This window comes from Idiotropiscis lumnitzeri, chromosome 1, assembly GCF_059441095.1.
Source record: "Idiotropiscis lumnitzeri isolate Australia: NSW breed Sydney's pygmy pipehorse chromosome 1, RoL_Ilum_1.0, whole genome shotgun sequence".
Classification (NCBI taxonomy): Eukaryota; Metazoa; Chordata; class Actinopteri; order Syngnathiformes; family Syngnathidae; genus Idiotropiscis; species Idiotropiscis lumnitzeri.
In genome coordinates, this window is record NC_142391.1 from 26,317,876 (window position 1) to 26,333,563 (window position 15,688).

At 43.1% G+C, this 15,688-nt stretch overlaps 1 protein-coding gene across 1 annotated transcript; it reads left to right on the forward strand.

Moving 5' to 3' along the window:
• The first annotated feature begins 3,042 nt into the window (after positions 1–3,042).
• On the forward strand, positions 3,043–10,289 carry nr2f1a (nuclear receptor subfamily 2, group F, member 1a). The gene is made up of 3 exons (XM_088292162.1): positions 3,043–4,434; positions 5,401–5,928; positions 9,128–10,289. Exons 1-3 carry the CDS (start codon positions 4,002–4,004, stop codon positions 9,400–9,402), a joined length of 1,236 nt encoding a protein of 411 aa, XP_088148288.1. The 5' UTR covers positions 3,043–4,001; the 3' UTR covers positions 9,403–10,289.
• Positions 10,290–15,688: the final 5,399 nt, after the last annotated feature.

Genomic DNA, 15,688 nt, shown 5'->3' on the forward strand with positions numbered 1-15,688 from the left:
ATAAAAAAACAGTAAATGTGATCTCGAAGATTGGCATTAAAAACTTCAAAATGTGCTCGTTGTGGTGCTCTTTCAATTTAGGGAGGGGGGGGTAGCACGCGTGACCTTAACGTCTCTTCTATTGCTTGTTGTCTTTCAGCTATATTAAACCAAATACTGAGTCTGAGCATCAATACATCATCTTCGATGTGACCACGACACACTCACATGCGCGCGCGCGTGCACACGCTCGCATACATTTCGTCCACTTCTTAATACTAATATCCAAAACGTGAAAATGTCACTAATAAGAAAGCAGTAAATCTAAAAAAAATACGTCCATCTTAATGGTATTCAAATTGTCTTTATTACGTTCCGTTCGTGTTGCGGGAATAATTAATTTGCTTTAATTGTTTACAATATACTATGTCGCTTTGTTGTCCAATGCTTGCATTAAAATGAAATACATTAATCTATCTAAACTGCAAGTTCACTTGACCTTAATTGGAACAGTTTCCTGTGATATTATCCCTTCTTAATTAATAATGCATAACTGATGAATTACCCAAAGCGTTTGTTATCGTGGAATTTTACCATCCTTCGTTGTAATGTTCGAAAACTTGATACGCACTTGAGTGGAGCGGCACTTGGCCATGCACGGTGATAAAATAGCACACATTTAATTGTCCTCCTTCATCAGGCTTTTAACGCTTTGACGCTATCTCGGCGTGCTATCGATCTTATAAATAAATAACCTCGCGCGCGGGTGATGCGCGCCACGTTCCGAAGGGGTCTGCGATGTCTAATAGCTCCCCCGATCTGGTGTCCTCATCCGGGGTGGACGACGGACAAGTGGAGCCCCGGTTACGGTTGATAATCGGGCGGCAAAGACGCGCTTGTTCACCCGGCACGAAGTTACGGAGCGAGTCTGTCTGCGTGCAAGAGTGGCGCTCCTGCCGCCTTCTCAGTTCATTTGGCGTTGAAAGTCAACGTGCAATGGAAAGAGGAAAATCGGATAGATGACTTGCCTTTTTTTTTTTGCGTGTGTCGGGAAGCTGATGCTCCATGCAGACCGCCATCGCCGGTGCTTCTCCCCTCAATGCCCCGCTGTGGTCGACTTTCTCGCTTTTTCTTTCCCCCAGCTCTGCTCCCCATTCGTTGCCCCTCCGTGTGTGCTCGCCTTCTGTCCTGCATTCGGAAACCCCTTTTTCTAAAAAGCACCCCAGTTAAATCTTAATGATACACTTACATGGAGTAAAAAAAAGAAAAGAAAAAAACATTGTCCTATTTAATCTTATTGGTTTCACCTTTTCAAAGAGCTGCAGACATGGCCGGGGAGTTTTCATTGGAGTTGTCCGAGACAGAGACAAGGAGAGAGAGCTCTCTTGTTGAGTACTTTAAAGAAAGGGGAAAACAAGCCTTCCCTCCTATGAGCTTCCAAAGGGGGTCACTTGCATATTTAAGCTCCATTTATCTACAAATATGCCTGCTTGCTTTAAGAATTCTCTTGCAAGGACTTCAATTTTTTTTTTTTTATGAAAACTAATACAGTATATTCATTGATTGGTTATTATTCTCCTGAACTTTGTGATTTACTTTTTCCGTGTACAGAAGCAATTCAGTATTTATTTTTAATTCATTCTCGTATAACTTGTGTTGTTTTGACTCCTCTTTTACATCATTATGCAATCCTATTATTTATAGGATTAATATATCAGATTTAAAAAATGATCAATTAGATATTCATTTTTCACGACTGCTTTTTTCAAACACACACAAACTTTGCTGTTCAAAATCAATCTTTAATGACGTGTGCATTCGCTCCTGTGGAGGTTGTAATTGTGCAATGTACGCTAGATGGCAGCGCGATCCATTTTTTTTTACTCACAGGGGGGAGAAAGCCTGCAGAAAACCTCACACAAAAAGCCGGAATCCCCATGCAAATTCCCCAAATAAGTTCACATGATTGTCAATGAGCGTCATTATGAAGACATTATGTGACACCGGCTATGTCATTAGTCACAAGGAGGGACCCGGCTAATTGCTGCCTTTCTGTTCTCTTTTTTTTTTCTCTACTCCGACATCTTTGCATGCCATGTGTGTAAGACGCGCTGTTTAAATGCATAATTCTTCTAATTGCATCCTTGTGTATTTCTTTCACAGTGCAATGTAAGTTTTTATCAGCAATACCGTAGCGTTTCGCCAGTGCGTGTACCGCAATGCGCATGCCAGAGCTCCCACACATGCATGAGCGTCCATCCTATAAGCATGACACATTTTGGAATAAAGACACCAGTCCAAGACAACCCGAGACCACCACTTCCACCCCACTCTTTGAGTGGATTATTTGTCGGGCGTAAAAGCTTTGCCCCAACCATCTTTTCCGCACGTTTTTCTGCTATTCTATCCAGGGGTTCTTTCTACGTCTTTCTCATTTTTGGCCACAATAGACGAGCCATACTAATCAGGTTTCAAAGTAAATAGCGGCAAAAGGGGCAAGAGTGCTCCATGTAAATCGTGGCTGTCAAAAATATAGAAAATAAAAAAGAAGAAGAGAGCCCCCAGTGGCGAGGTGAGGACGCTGTAAAAAATGTCCACAATCACGCACTGTGCAGCCGGTTCGATAGAAATGATGAATTTGACCAATAGATGAGTAAAAAGAATTGAAAATGAGACCGAGACCTCCTTTACAAGCAAAAACTGTGGCAATAAAATAAACAAATGAATGGTGTCATCCAAGGGTGTTCCAAATGAACATCCTCATATTACAAATAACTGCATGATATAATACATAATTTATTTTTCAAGCAAAAAATGTGATTTGAACGTGCCCATCTGTAAGGATGGACACTTTTTGCAGCGCACAGAGCAAGAGGGGGACTCCAACCAATGAAGAGCGAGAGAGGGCTTGGCTATAACCTCAGCCTCCCATTCCTCTCTCTCTCTCTCTCTCTCTCTCTCTCTCTCTCTCTCTCTCTCTCTCTGTCTCTCTCTCTCTCTCTCTCTCTCTCTCTCACCTCTCCCCCTCCTCCTCTTCCTCCTCCTCCTCTATGCGGGGCTCTGGCCAGTCAGTCGCCTTTGATTATCAGTCTCCAGCAGCCCCTCTCTTGGCTCCTTGACATGAGCACCATATAAGGCGCAGCGATCTCCATAGAAACGTGTCAGTTTCAATAGTAGTGTCAAAGTTCACTATATACAGACATTCGCGCAGATCCCCCCGTTTCGGAAACATTGCTCTGCAGCTCCTCTTCCTTTAAAGCATTTTTGGAGGCTCTCTCTTCTTTTTTTCTTCTTGCATTTTCTACTAGTTCTGTTGTTTTTTTTCTTCTGCCGCTGCTGCTGCCGCTGCCTTTTTCCCTTCTGTGATATCTTTTCTCCGTGGCTCCAGCTGGAGGAGAGGTGAAAGTCTTACGCGGCGTGGACTCTATTCCCGGCTGCTCGCCTCAAAAAGAAGATGATGATGATGATGATGATGATGATGAAGATGATGATGATCTTTATTTAAGAATATAGACGCGCCAAATCTGCAGTTTTTGTTCGTGTGTGTGTGCGTTCGCTGCGCTGCGCACACGGCGAAGACAGACTGGGGGAAAGGAGAAAGGAATTTATACACCACAGCACTTTGGATCGAGCGTCTTTCCACCACAAGAAGGTTTTTTTTAATTTATAGAAATACTCGCTCATGTGAATTGCTTTCCCTTTGTGGCTATTTTCTATCAAAGTGATTTTTTAACCCCAACACGTCTGGACTCGCCTTTTCCTACAAGATTGGGGATTCCTGAATGGCTCAGTGCAATTTACCTTGGAACTGGCCTCCCGATACTTGCATATCGTGATCGGGTCGTCCCCTCCAGTCGTCCGCCGCTATTTTGAATGTATTGATCCCCCCTCCTCCTCTATGAGATTCCGTGCACCGATTTGACTTTGCAGCCGTCTCGTAGAAAAGCTCCTTTTTTTCTCCCATCAACGCTCCAGAACCAGCAGCGACCATTTCGCTCTATAGCACTTTCCGGGGCCGAGATATGGCAATGGTAGTTAGCGTGTGGCGAGATCCGCAGGAGGACGTGGCCGGAGGACCTCCGAGCGGCCCCAACCCAGCAGCTCAGCCGTCGAGGGAGCAGCAGCAGGCGGCGTCGGCGGCGCCGCACACCCCGCAGACCCCGAGCCAGCCGGGACCCCCGTCCACGCCAGGCACGGCCGGGGAAAAGGGCAGCCAGAACTCGGGGCAGAGCCAGCAGCACATCGAGTGCGTGGTGTGCGGGGACAAGTCGAGCGGCAAGCACTACGGCCAGTTCACCTGCGAGGGCTGCAAAAGTTTCTTCAAGCGGAGTGTACGCAGGAACTTAACGTACTCGTGTCGCGCCAATAGGAACTGTCCCATCGACCAGCACCACCGGAACCAGTGCCAATACTGCCGACTCAAGAAGTGCTTAAAAGTGGGCATGCGGCGGGAAGGTGAATATTTATTTTGAAACCTTTACGACACTTGCTGCCGTGTTAAAGACAGGCGGGCACCAATGCGCACTCTCCTTCCGCGGTGCATGCTTCCAAATGGACGGAACCATTCGAGTGCTCTAACAAAGCACTCCGTCTGTTACATTTCTACTGCAGTCCAAATACGTTAGAGCCAGCAGGCCTAGTTCGTCCACCTATTGCATATGCACATGCACGAATGACCCCCCTCTAATGTTTGTTTCTAAACGCACAATTCTCCTGCCATGCATATAAACTCACCATAAGCCTTTTAAATGCGTGTGGGTGTAACGTACACACAACCGGGTCTCCCCTTGCACGTCTCAGCTACCAGACGGCTCACACACTCTCAATTGTGGCGCTCAACTTGAAACCTTGTGTTGTTTGCATCCAGCGCAACTTTACGAACACGTTAAGGCTTTATTTTATGGTTTAATTCACGCTACGCCGCGTCATTTGTGTAAAATGTGGTCTGTCCATACAGGCTGAGGTCTCTCTCGATTTGTTGCACTCGCGTGTTATTAATATTCAAAAGCGATGGCAGGAATCTTTTTATTTCCAAGTGATGCTTTGATGTGCATGAAATTCAAAAACTGCATAATTTAGAGCGAGAATTATCAGTCTCGCTTAAAATTTGTTTGACTACTATCATCATTGTTGCTATGGAGAAACCGAACACGTCTATATAAATGTGATAAACGGCGTAACTTCGGGTGCAATTATTGTTTAAAAATATCAATAATTGTAGTAAATGTGGAATATTTCACTTAGGAGGGTTGGGAGCGCGTATGTGACTTTGTAAACATTTGAGCAGTTTTCAATGTCATTCTAATGTTACAATTGGGCACAGTTTGAAGTTTACAGCGGTGCTTGCTGTGCACGTTGCCGGTGAACAATGTTTGTCAGTCCTGGATGCACATTTCCTCTTCTTCTCTTTCTTTTTGTCAGCGGTTCAGCGAGGACGAATGCCTCCAACCCAGCCCAACCCAGGCCAATACGCGCTGACCAACGGAGACCCCCTCAACGGCCATTGCTATCTATCCGGATACATCTCGTTATTGCTGCGGGCCGAGCCCTACCCCACGTCCCGGTACGGGAGCCAGTGCATGCAGCCCAACAATATCATGGGCATCGAGAACATCTGCGAGCTGGCGGCTCGGTTGCTCTTCAGCGCCGTGGAGTGGGCCAGAAACATCCCTTTCTTTCCCGACCTGCAGATCACCGACCAGGTGTCCCTTCTCAGGCTGACGTGGAGCGAGTTGTTTGTGCTTAATGCCGCCCAGTGCTCTATGCCCCTTCATGTGGCCCCTCTGCTGGCCGCGGCGGGCCTGCACGCCTCGCCCATGTCCGCGGACCGCGTCGTGGCTTTCATGGACCACATCCGGATCTTCCAGGAGCAAGTAGAGAAGCTCAAGACCCTTCATGTAGACTCGGCAGAGTACAGCTGCCTCAAGGCCATCGTGCTTTTCACGTCAGGTGGGTAGCACGCGCACGCACGCGCAGGGCCCATTGTGGCCGCGCGTCAAGTTGTAAACAAAAACAAAATGGGGAGCCACAAATGGAACTTGACGAGATGTTTGCCTTGCACATGGGATAAATTAGTCTTGTTAACAGTGGCCACTTACATGCATTCTCCTGTCAGATCAGGCCGCAGTGTACAAAAAAGAGGCGCAAAACAAACCCCAATATCGCGTTGGGAAGCTATGCCACACTCGTGCGCGAAATTATAATATCATAGTCCGCAGTTTAAAAATTTCTGTTTGTTTTGAAGATGATAGATGAGCGGCCGTAAATGTTCAGTACACGTCAAACAAATGTGCCTAAAAGGTGAAGGCGTCCATCAGTGCGTGACAGCTGGCACGTTTGTAACCACAAACACGACACAAAAATAATCCATTAGGGGGGAAAAGATGGGGTAACATTTCACAAGGCTAATATTTCAGGATGCACTGAACTCATCACAACCCTGCAGTCAGAGATAGTAGAAGTGAAGTTGTGGTTTTGTTTGAAGAGCGCCACTCTTTTTCTAATTGTGTATTATTTTTTCGACCGTCTCTTGCAAAACGTCCGTTATAAGGAAAAACAAAAAGTTGAAACAAAAACTGGCCGCAAACTTCTACTTCAACTAAGCCACAAGTTTAAACTTCTATGTCACACTTGTTAAAAAAAGTACTCTTAAACAGTACAGTTTTTACAATTCGCCTGTGTCGTATTTTATTTATTTTTGTATGAGACAGTGATTATGATCACCAGTTAAATAATTAATTGTTATATTATGCAATGCACATTTTAATAGCATCCAATAAGGGAGAACTCTAGAATGAATTAAATAGCCGTTATTTAGTACTAGTAGCTAATTATATTATATTATATTATATTATATTATATTATATTATATTATATTATATTATATTATATTATATTATATTATATTATATTTACATTCTAAGTTACTAAATCATCACAAAGATGTAATTTTCCCATTCCTGCAGAATATAACATGTCCACACAAAAGTCCTGCTAAATGGAATAAATATATACTCGACAGTAAACCGCAAGCGTGATGGTGACGATCCCCACGAATATTCGCCATATTTAACTTGTGTTTCCTCTTTTTCATGGCAATCTTTCCCCTTAAATTAGAACCCCGAAATGAAGGGACGGGACGTCCTCGTGTTTTGCGGCGTCTCGTTGAGTTGACTTGATGGACTTCAACGTGTGTGTTGGGGGTGGGGATGCACCAAAAGCAGGGTGCTCCTGCGTGGCGCGTTGCCAGGAGCGGCGTGGATTATTTGCCTTAAATAAATAACCTCAGTGCTGTCACTGTTTGATGCATAAATAATGGTGGTCATGTTTCAACACAGTTGACTGACATCAGCCCCTTATTGACATGTACACTGGGCCTTCACTAAGCTGCATAAATGGTGGTTTGCAAGTGTGTGTTGGTGTGTGTGCTCCCATGTCAGGGGGTATTGTTGGGGTAGGGAGCAGGGCACACACACACACACACACACACACACACACACATAGAACTGATTGAGAATTTAGCAGTGTGTGCAGTTTTCCTTGCAGACACATTCATCTGTATCCTCCACTATTGTCTCTTTCTTTTCTTTAATCTCACCTGCATTTTATTGTAAAGGACGAAAATCTCGATTGGATGGAGTTAAAGCATATTGGCTGCTTTGGCTTTAAAGGGACACTCAGGCTTAATCCAAAGGGATTTGCATACATGCTTCTTTGAGCGGCCTCGCTAAGGTCACACTAAATCACCCCGAGATCTCAGGGTCGCCCTCCGGTTCACAAGGTTATTGTGTCTGGGCCACACTGAGTTATAGCTCGCAACTCACCAATAGGCTCAAAAGCACACCCCCAGCATCCTCACCCTTCTTCGCCTTAAATGACATGTATTAGTGCACAAAACAGGCTCATATACAAAACGTAAGTCGTGGACGCAGTGTGGCATTTTGTCTTTGGACTGCTGCTTCTATCTCAGATTGGAGTTTTCTTGCTTAAACAGAAAAACAACAGACATTTCAGCAGCTCATTCTTGCACATTTTATGTTCTCTCTAAGTGACTATTGACTTGACCCTCCCTCTTTCTCTTATAATAAATGTGATTGCTTCTAGCGGCCATTCACTGCTATAGGTTCATGGGCTTGGAAGGGGGGAGAGAAACAGGCCAGAGTGGTCTATGGAGAGAAGAGGCGAAATGACTTAACAGCTTACTGCAGAGTAATTAGGTCACATTACAAGCAGAGCAATTTCACATTCATCAGGGCCGTTTGGGTTTCCTTAAAACTTGAATCTCCAGAGTGCAGACATCAAGAGCACGCAGGCCTTTGGGCCCACATATGCTCACCTCACTCCAAAATTAAAATAATAATAATAATAAAAAATAAATCAAAATCAAATGTTTCTGCACATTTGACTTGAACTATATCCTTACTCCTTCCTGCGCGCTTCATTATTGTTTATTTGGCATGAATGACAGTTGCACTGGCTCAGCGTGAGGCAGCATATTTGTGCAATGCACTCCATAAAGTCAAGAAGGAGTCATGCTGAATGATGACCAGAGTGTTCCTGACAGGAGGTTTGCCAAAAGCCTCTTGCTCCGCTTGAGATGAAAATTCTTGAGGTGCTGTAAAAAAAAATAAAAATAAAATAAATAAATAAATATATATATATATATATATATATATATATATATACAATTGTTGCCGAAATAAATATGATGACAAATCAAATATTTGTTCAGTTAAAATAAATGTATATAAATTCAGAGCATGAATCATTTTTTACGTGCGTTTATAATTCACAGTGGAACATTTACGCATGAGATGAATAGTACACCACCTGCAAAAACAATGACTTAAAAAAAGAATGTATTTTCTCTCTCTCTGTCTCTTTCATTACGAACGTCATCTTAAAACGATTTCCACGAATTAGGGTGTGTTTTTAATTGGGTCGTAGAGTGAAATGCGTTCAGCAGGCATAGCGAGTGTTTTTTTGTCAGTGTGCTGTTAGCTTTATCCTAAATGTGTATTTGTATTGGAGTCGAATTTACCTCCGTATTTGCTCTTAAGCAACAAGGTTAATACGAACACTTGCGAAAATGAAAGTTTGGCGTTGGATGCTGACCGTGCAATGTGATTTTGGCGTCGCCCTTCTACAGACGCTTGCGGCCTGTCGGACGCTGCCCACATCGAAAGCCTGCAGGAGAAGTCCCAGTGCGCCCTGGAGGAGTACGTGCGGAGCCAGTACCCCAACCAGCCCAGCCGCTTTGGCAAGCTCCTTCTGCGGCTGCCCTCCCTCCGCACCGTGTCCTCGTCGGTAATCGAGCAGCTCTTCTTCGTCCGCTTGGTAGGTAAAACTCCTATTGAAACGCTCATCAGGGATATGCTATTATCCGGGAGCAGCTTCAACTGGCCTTACATGTCCATCCAATGATCCTTATATGACACAAAAAAGAGAGGACACGGACCAAAATTCAGCGCCCATCCACCCCCTGAGAAGACTATATGTATAAGACTTTTTTTTTTTTTTGGTGACAACTTTGGAAGACTTTTGCCTCCCTGCTTCCCTCCCCATGTCTTCTGGGACTGAGATGGAATATGTACAGAAAAATATTGGAACTGGACTTTACACCTGTGTAAATCCGCCCTCATCTTCAAGAACAATACTCGTCATTTTGTAAAATACTAGTCTTTATTTTCTTTTTTTGTAAGAAAAATTACAAACGAAAGGAAAAACATCATATGCGCAGTAAAAAAAAAAAAAGAATCAACACTTAGCGGGAATATAATGTTTCCAAGCAATTATAAGAATTTGTCCTGTGTCTATGTACCTCTCTCTGTTTTGTATTTTTTTCTGGTTCTAAACCAGGCTTTCTGTGATTCTATACTAATAATTTTTGATATAACCTTTTGCTTCTTATAATGAGTGCGGTATGTTGTCGAAGCTATGTTCTCCAAGAATTAAAATTGAAGTGAGAATTTAAAAAAAAAAAACGGGAAAAAAATAAAGAAATTTAGACAATAAGAAACAAGTCTAATCGCTATGACAATATCACCACTGATGGTTGAACTTTTTTTTTTTTTTTTGCCAACACGATGGACCTGCAACAACAAACTGAACCCCTTCCCACCCAGCCAACCCTTAACCCCCACCCCAGGACATTTTTACTGAGAGGACATCTGGGGAACCCCCCCCCTCTCTCCCACACCCACCTTGCACCCCCATACACCCCCCTCCCCCCGGCGGCCACGAGTGCGATCATCAGTCAAAGAGGAGAGACATGAAAAATCAAAAAGCACTTTTAATATATCATTTCAAATACTTTTTTTGTTTGTTTCGTCTTTGGAAAAAAAATCATTGTTTCTCGAATTTTATTGGTTGTTGCCTTCAATTTGCTTACTCCATGATGCAGCTTTTTTTTTTTTTTTGCAGAAAGGCTCGGTTGATGAAGTTGTGTGATGGTGATGGTGTATTATTAAAAGACAAATAGGCAACAATGTCTGTTCCCAAGCATTTTCCTCCATTACATCCACCTTTCTTTTAATCACTCTTGAGTGCAGCGAAAAGTGAAATTCACAATTTGCACCAGTTTATTTGTCATAAGATCACTCTACGTCCTCCAAGCAAAATGAAAAATAACTAATCACAGCTGACTCACCCCAGCCTTGCCCCCTTTCCTTAATTCACCTTGTTTATAATATTAGCTTAGATTGCGCAATATTACTCACTTGGCCGAAAATAAGAAATGTTACACATTTAAAAAAAGATTTAGTCGCCCTGCAAAACGGCTCTAATCGTGATCAATATGGAAATATATTTTTTTATAGAATGTAAACCAAATCGATAAACGCGACGGGTGGTGATGATGCAGCGTGTGTGCGTGTGTGTGCGTGTGTGTGTTGTGCTCTAACACTCCCGCAAGCACAGATAGAGGAGTCCCAGTTAGCATCCACTCTCCCTGTCATGGCACTTCCACCTTGATGATGGGGAAAAAAAAGTGACACACATCATCACACCACACACAAAAAGTCACACTAAAAAAGTGACGTTTGGGTGTGACATTTAATACATTTGCCTGTTAGCAGCAGCAGCAACCGCCGCCCATTCTTAATCATCCAATGTGTTGCTTGCGTATGCCTTATAGCCCACATTTTGGCACTGTGGTGACAGCAGGACAAGTGAACGCATCACGTCGTAATGTGCGCTTGTTGCCATACAGTATCTGTCATCTCTCATAGGAAGGAGGAGGGGGAATCATCGCGTTATCTGTTTGCATTGCTCGTCTTATTTTACAGAAGGAATGTACATGTCGCTTGTTGTTGTGAGGCTTGTCCTCATATGCTCCCTCGCGTAATGATAAATGTGTGAAGCGATTAGGCATCATATCGACTTGGGTCAAGCTTTTTGTGTGGCGCTTCTGCAAGCTGGCTGCTTATTGTTTAATGGCTTGTGCGTGGGATTTTGCTTTTCGGGGTACTAGAGATACAAACACTTAAAATCATGTTATCGAGGAAATATTCTGGTTGCCCCCACCCTCCCAGCGTTTCCTCTGCTTGATTGCATGCGGGACTGCGATGTTTGTTTGGCTTCAAAAGGAGCATGACAAAAGCCCATGCAGGCAGGCAGGTCGTTGTCGTTTTATGTTGCTGTGGACTAAATGGTTTGCTGGGTTATTAAACGCAGCGTACAGCTGCTTGTCTCCAACATAATGTATTCTAAATCCCTCCAGAGTATAACCATCTTTTATCCTCTCGCTGAGAGCATTTTGTTGTACAATTGTTACACTACGGGCTATATAAAGAGAGCGGCGTGATGAAATAGTGGCATGTGTTCCTAATTAACGTTTGCGTACGGGCAGTACGAGAAAACACACCATAGGACTCGAGGAAAACCATCCATGACGTCACCCATATCACAATATTTCCAATCTTCAAATTAATATAATGGTATGTGAATACCATTAGACCAAATTAGGACAAAAAACAAGAGAGAGAAAAGTTTCATAAGGAATGATTGCACTTTCGGGAGATGTACGTCGCCTGCGCCTCTAGCATTTAGGAAGGCTCCGGTTAGGGTGGCCTAAAAAGAGAGTTAAACAAGCATTTAGCTTTGTCTGCTTTCATTCATCAAAGCTCATACAAGAGGAGGACTCCCAACACGAGTCACTATTAGTTTGCTTTTTACACAAGCAGCTGGATGCGATTTCACGTTTGAGGTGTCTGCATGAAAGAGGAACATTTATTAGCCCAACATGTCAGCGGGCCCAGGTCGTCCTCTACCTCTCAGTGTGTGCAAGACGGCCGCTTTGTTCAGTCGGGGAACAATTCGGCCCTCAATTTGTAGTTCACTTTTATGAAGTTTCTGTGCAGAATGCGTAGTTTTTTTTTATACCTCGTGTACTCTTCATCATGTGCGTAAAATGTCACTCGGGGTCCTGTTTGCACATTTTGGCAAAAAAAAAAAAAAAAAAGGAAATGAACACTGGACAAACAATGTCAATTGAATTATAGTCTCGCGAGATGCTTATTACGCGCATACTGACTGGCACGCCGTCGATGACGACAAACATCTCTCGTAATATCGCACACCGTGCTGCCAGATTGGAGCCCCTGCTGCTTTTTAGAAGGTCCCTGAACGCAACACAAAGGGCCATCTCCTCGTGCCCGCGTGCGCGTGCGTGTGCGCGTGTTAAGGTTTGTGCAGGTTGTCATAGCAATACGTCAGCTCTCGCCACGTTTCATTTCGAAAGGATTTCTCGACGCTTGTGCGTAAAGGCGCACGCTCGCCCGCGCGCGCACAGTGAACAGATTGCTGCGTAAGCGGATCCTTTTGTGTTGATTTAGGAAGACGTTTGCTGTATATAACGTTCAAGGCTGATAATATCATTGCCTGGTCAGATAAATAAAGAATTGGCCAGAACCATCGGGTCGGCTATCGATCCGCTTTCTCTTCCCGAGACAGGGAAGGAGGAGGAGGGGTGAGGGTGGGGGAGAAAGGAAGAGAGAGAAAGGGGGGCGTGGGGGGGGGCACTCATTAGCATTCCACAGCCATGGACTAAACGCTGACAACTAACAGAGATATCCAGCTCCACACCGCTGCATGCACTCGCCTTTGTCCTCTCCCCTCCTGGCCCTTCATTTCGCTCTCTCATCACAGCCAACACTCTCTTTCTTTTCTCCCTCCCTTCTCCTCTGTCCTCTCTCTTCTCTTCTCCCCTCTCTTTTGCACAAGAGCCAGAAACCTCACCGAAAAAAAGGAGGAGGAAGAGGAACGAGAAGGAGGGGTGATGTTGTAAAAGCTGTGCAGAAGTGACAGCGCTAAGCGCAGCGGATTTAGTCAGGACAGATACAATTGTGTGTGACTTGACAAAATAGAAGGCGGGAGACGTTTTGAATTGAAACTGCCATTGTGGGTTATTTTAAAACAGGCCCCCCCAAAAAGGAGAAGGACATTTGAACCGCTCTGTTTACTTCAGGCGCATCTGTCTTTTTGGTTATTTTCCCCGCGGTGGAGAATCAGAATACTTTAATTATGCTTGCATGCATGCGTGGGAAATATTTCTCGTGTTGCAGCGCAGGGAAATATTGAAACTTAATGTTAGTTACGTATATCCGAATGAATAAGATGCATCAAAGCTGTCACTCCGTGTGTGTGTGTGTGTGGGGGGGGGGCGGTTAGGGGGGATTCGACTCCAAATTTTATGTAGGGAGAATTGAAAGTATTCAAGCATATAGCGACGCATGCCATGGCAAATACTTGACGTAACTCCCCCCCCTCTCTCTTGTATGTATATATATATATATATATATATGAACAAAGAAACAATTGAACATACTCCAAGTTTCTAGAAACAAAGTAAATACTTTACTTGCCCTACATTTATAAATGTATTTGTTGTGAAACTGCAGATAGATGCCGAACTCCTTAAACATACGAACAAAACAAGTACTTTCCTGAACTTTATACGTAACTTTAAACAACGTGTAAAAAAGTCAACAATTGCCCAAATATGAGTCATCAGCAATGACTTTATTGGCTGCCTTTTGGAAGATCTTAATAAAAGCCACAGTGACAACTGTGTGATGATGCTAACTTATTTCCAAAGTTTTCAGCCCTCCCACCTTTGCCCCCTCCCCCGCCCCACACACTCTTTTCCCCTCTTCTCCTGCAGTGTGTGCACAGCATTGTTGTTTTAAAATATGCATGTCTCTCCGGAATGCCAGTCACGGGTCCAAACTTTGTGTCCCAACCTCCCACATGATGAAATGACCTCCCCCACTCTATTACACCCCCACACCCTTGCACTTTTTTTTTTAAAGCGAACAAAATGTCTCAATCTGCACTCTTCTTCTCGTTTGAGAACGAACACTTGTGGATGTGGGACATAGCCACCCCCACCCCGCGTAATAGAAAAATATAAACACATAAAAAAAAGAAAAAGAACGGATTAAAAGAAAAAATACAAGGACCATTCACGCAGGATGAAAGTAAGACTTTTACAATTCCTTCCGTTCGCCGCTTACGTGTACGTCTGCGCGTGCGTGGGCCTGTTCAGCGTGCAGTACCTCCGTGCGTGACGTGAAGAGATAAATGACAACGAAGAGGATGGCTGTGTAATTAACAGGCGTGTGTGCATTGTTTGCGTGACTGAACATACAGTAAATGTTTCTCTTCCTATTGTGGCGGTTTTCTAGATGTGACGTAATGTTGTTTGCGGCGGAAGTGGAAACTTTTCCAAGTCATGTGATGACGTATTTATAAAGGACGCACGTGACTTCAAAAACGAAAGTACAAATTAGAGCATACTTCTGTGTTGCTCTGTAACCTGTTGATATATGGCAACATCCCACTAACACCAGTAATATTTATATTTATGGTATTTATGATATTTTTTGTATTTATGATAATAATAATAATAATAATAATAATAATAATAATAGTTATTTATGACTCTGTTGCGATTATCAGAACCATTTAAAAATACTTTCCAATTTTGACTTTTGGAGTTAAAGCATTTGAGTAAAATGATAGTAATAGTGATCATAATTTAATAGTAATAATATATATATATATATATATATATATATATATATATATATATATACATATATATATATATATGTATATATATATATATATATATATGTATATATATATGTATGTATATGTATGTATATACTGAAACATTTTTTGTTAATCCGAAGTATAGTTCCCCCTGATGATGTTTGTTAAATTCTTTAAAAAATGAAATAAAAATAAAATGAAACACAGGCCTCATTCATGCTTGTTCAGGGAATGTGAGGCTTGTTTCAGTCATTCAGTCAAGCAGAAGAATGCGTATAAAGATAAAATCCTTCACTCAGTCTTATTTCATGTGCTGCTTATTGTCTGCCCAGAAAACGACCGGCGTTCTTCAACCTTTAAGTGAACACACGTTGTATTACGTCACGCTTTATTTGCCCCTATTTGTAGACGTATCGTGACACTGGGTGGACTTTTTTTAGGACACCTGTTTGAAAAAGATTGACCACGTGCAGCTGGTTGGAGTCTGGACGAGATGATTTTACAGTGGGAATATTTGTATCTATTCATCATTTGTGATCTTGGGGAACTCAAGTCCCTCTCGGAGCTGATTTGTGGGCTTGTGGTCAAATTATTCCGCACCAAATTCACCTATTTTTAACTCCCTTTTCCACGCACTTTGATGGAACGCTCCACA

Coding starts and splice junctions, on each gene's coding strand:
- nr2f1a (XM_088292162.1), top strand. CDS start 4,002: ATGGCAATGGTAGTTAGCGTGTGGCGAGATCCGCAGGAGGACGTGGCC. Junction 4,435..5,400: donor AGTGGGCATGCGGCGGGAAG/GTGAATATTTAT, acceptor TCTTTTTGTCAG/CGGTTCAGCGAGGACGAATG. Junction 5,929..9,127: donor CATCGTGCTTTTCACGTCAG/GTGGGTAGCACG, acceptor GCCCTTCTACAG/ACGCTTGCGGCCTGTCGGAC.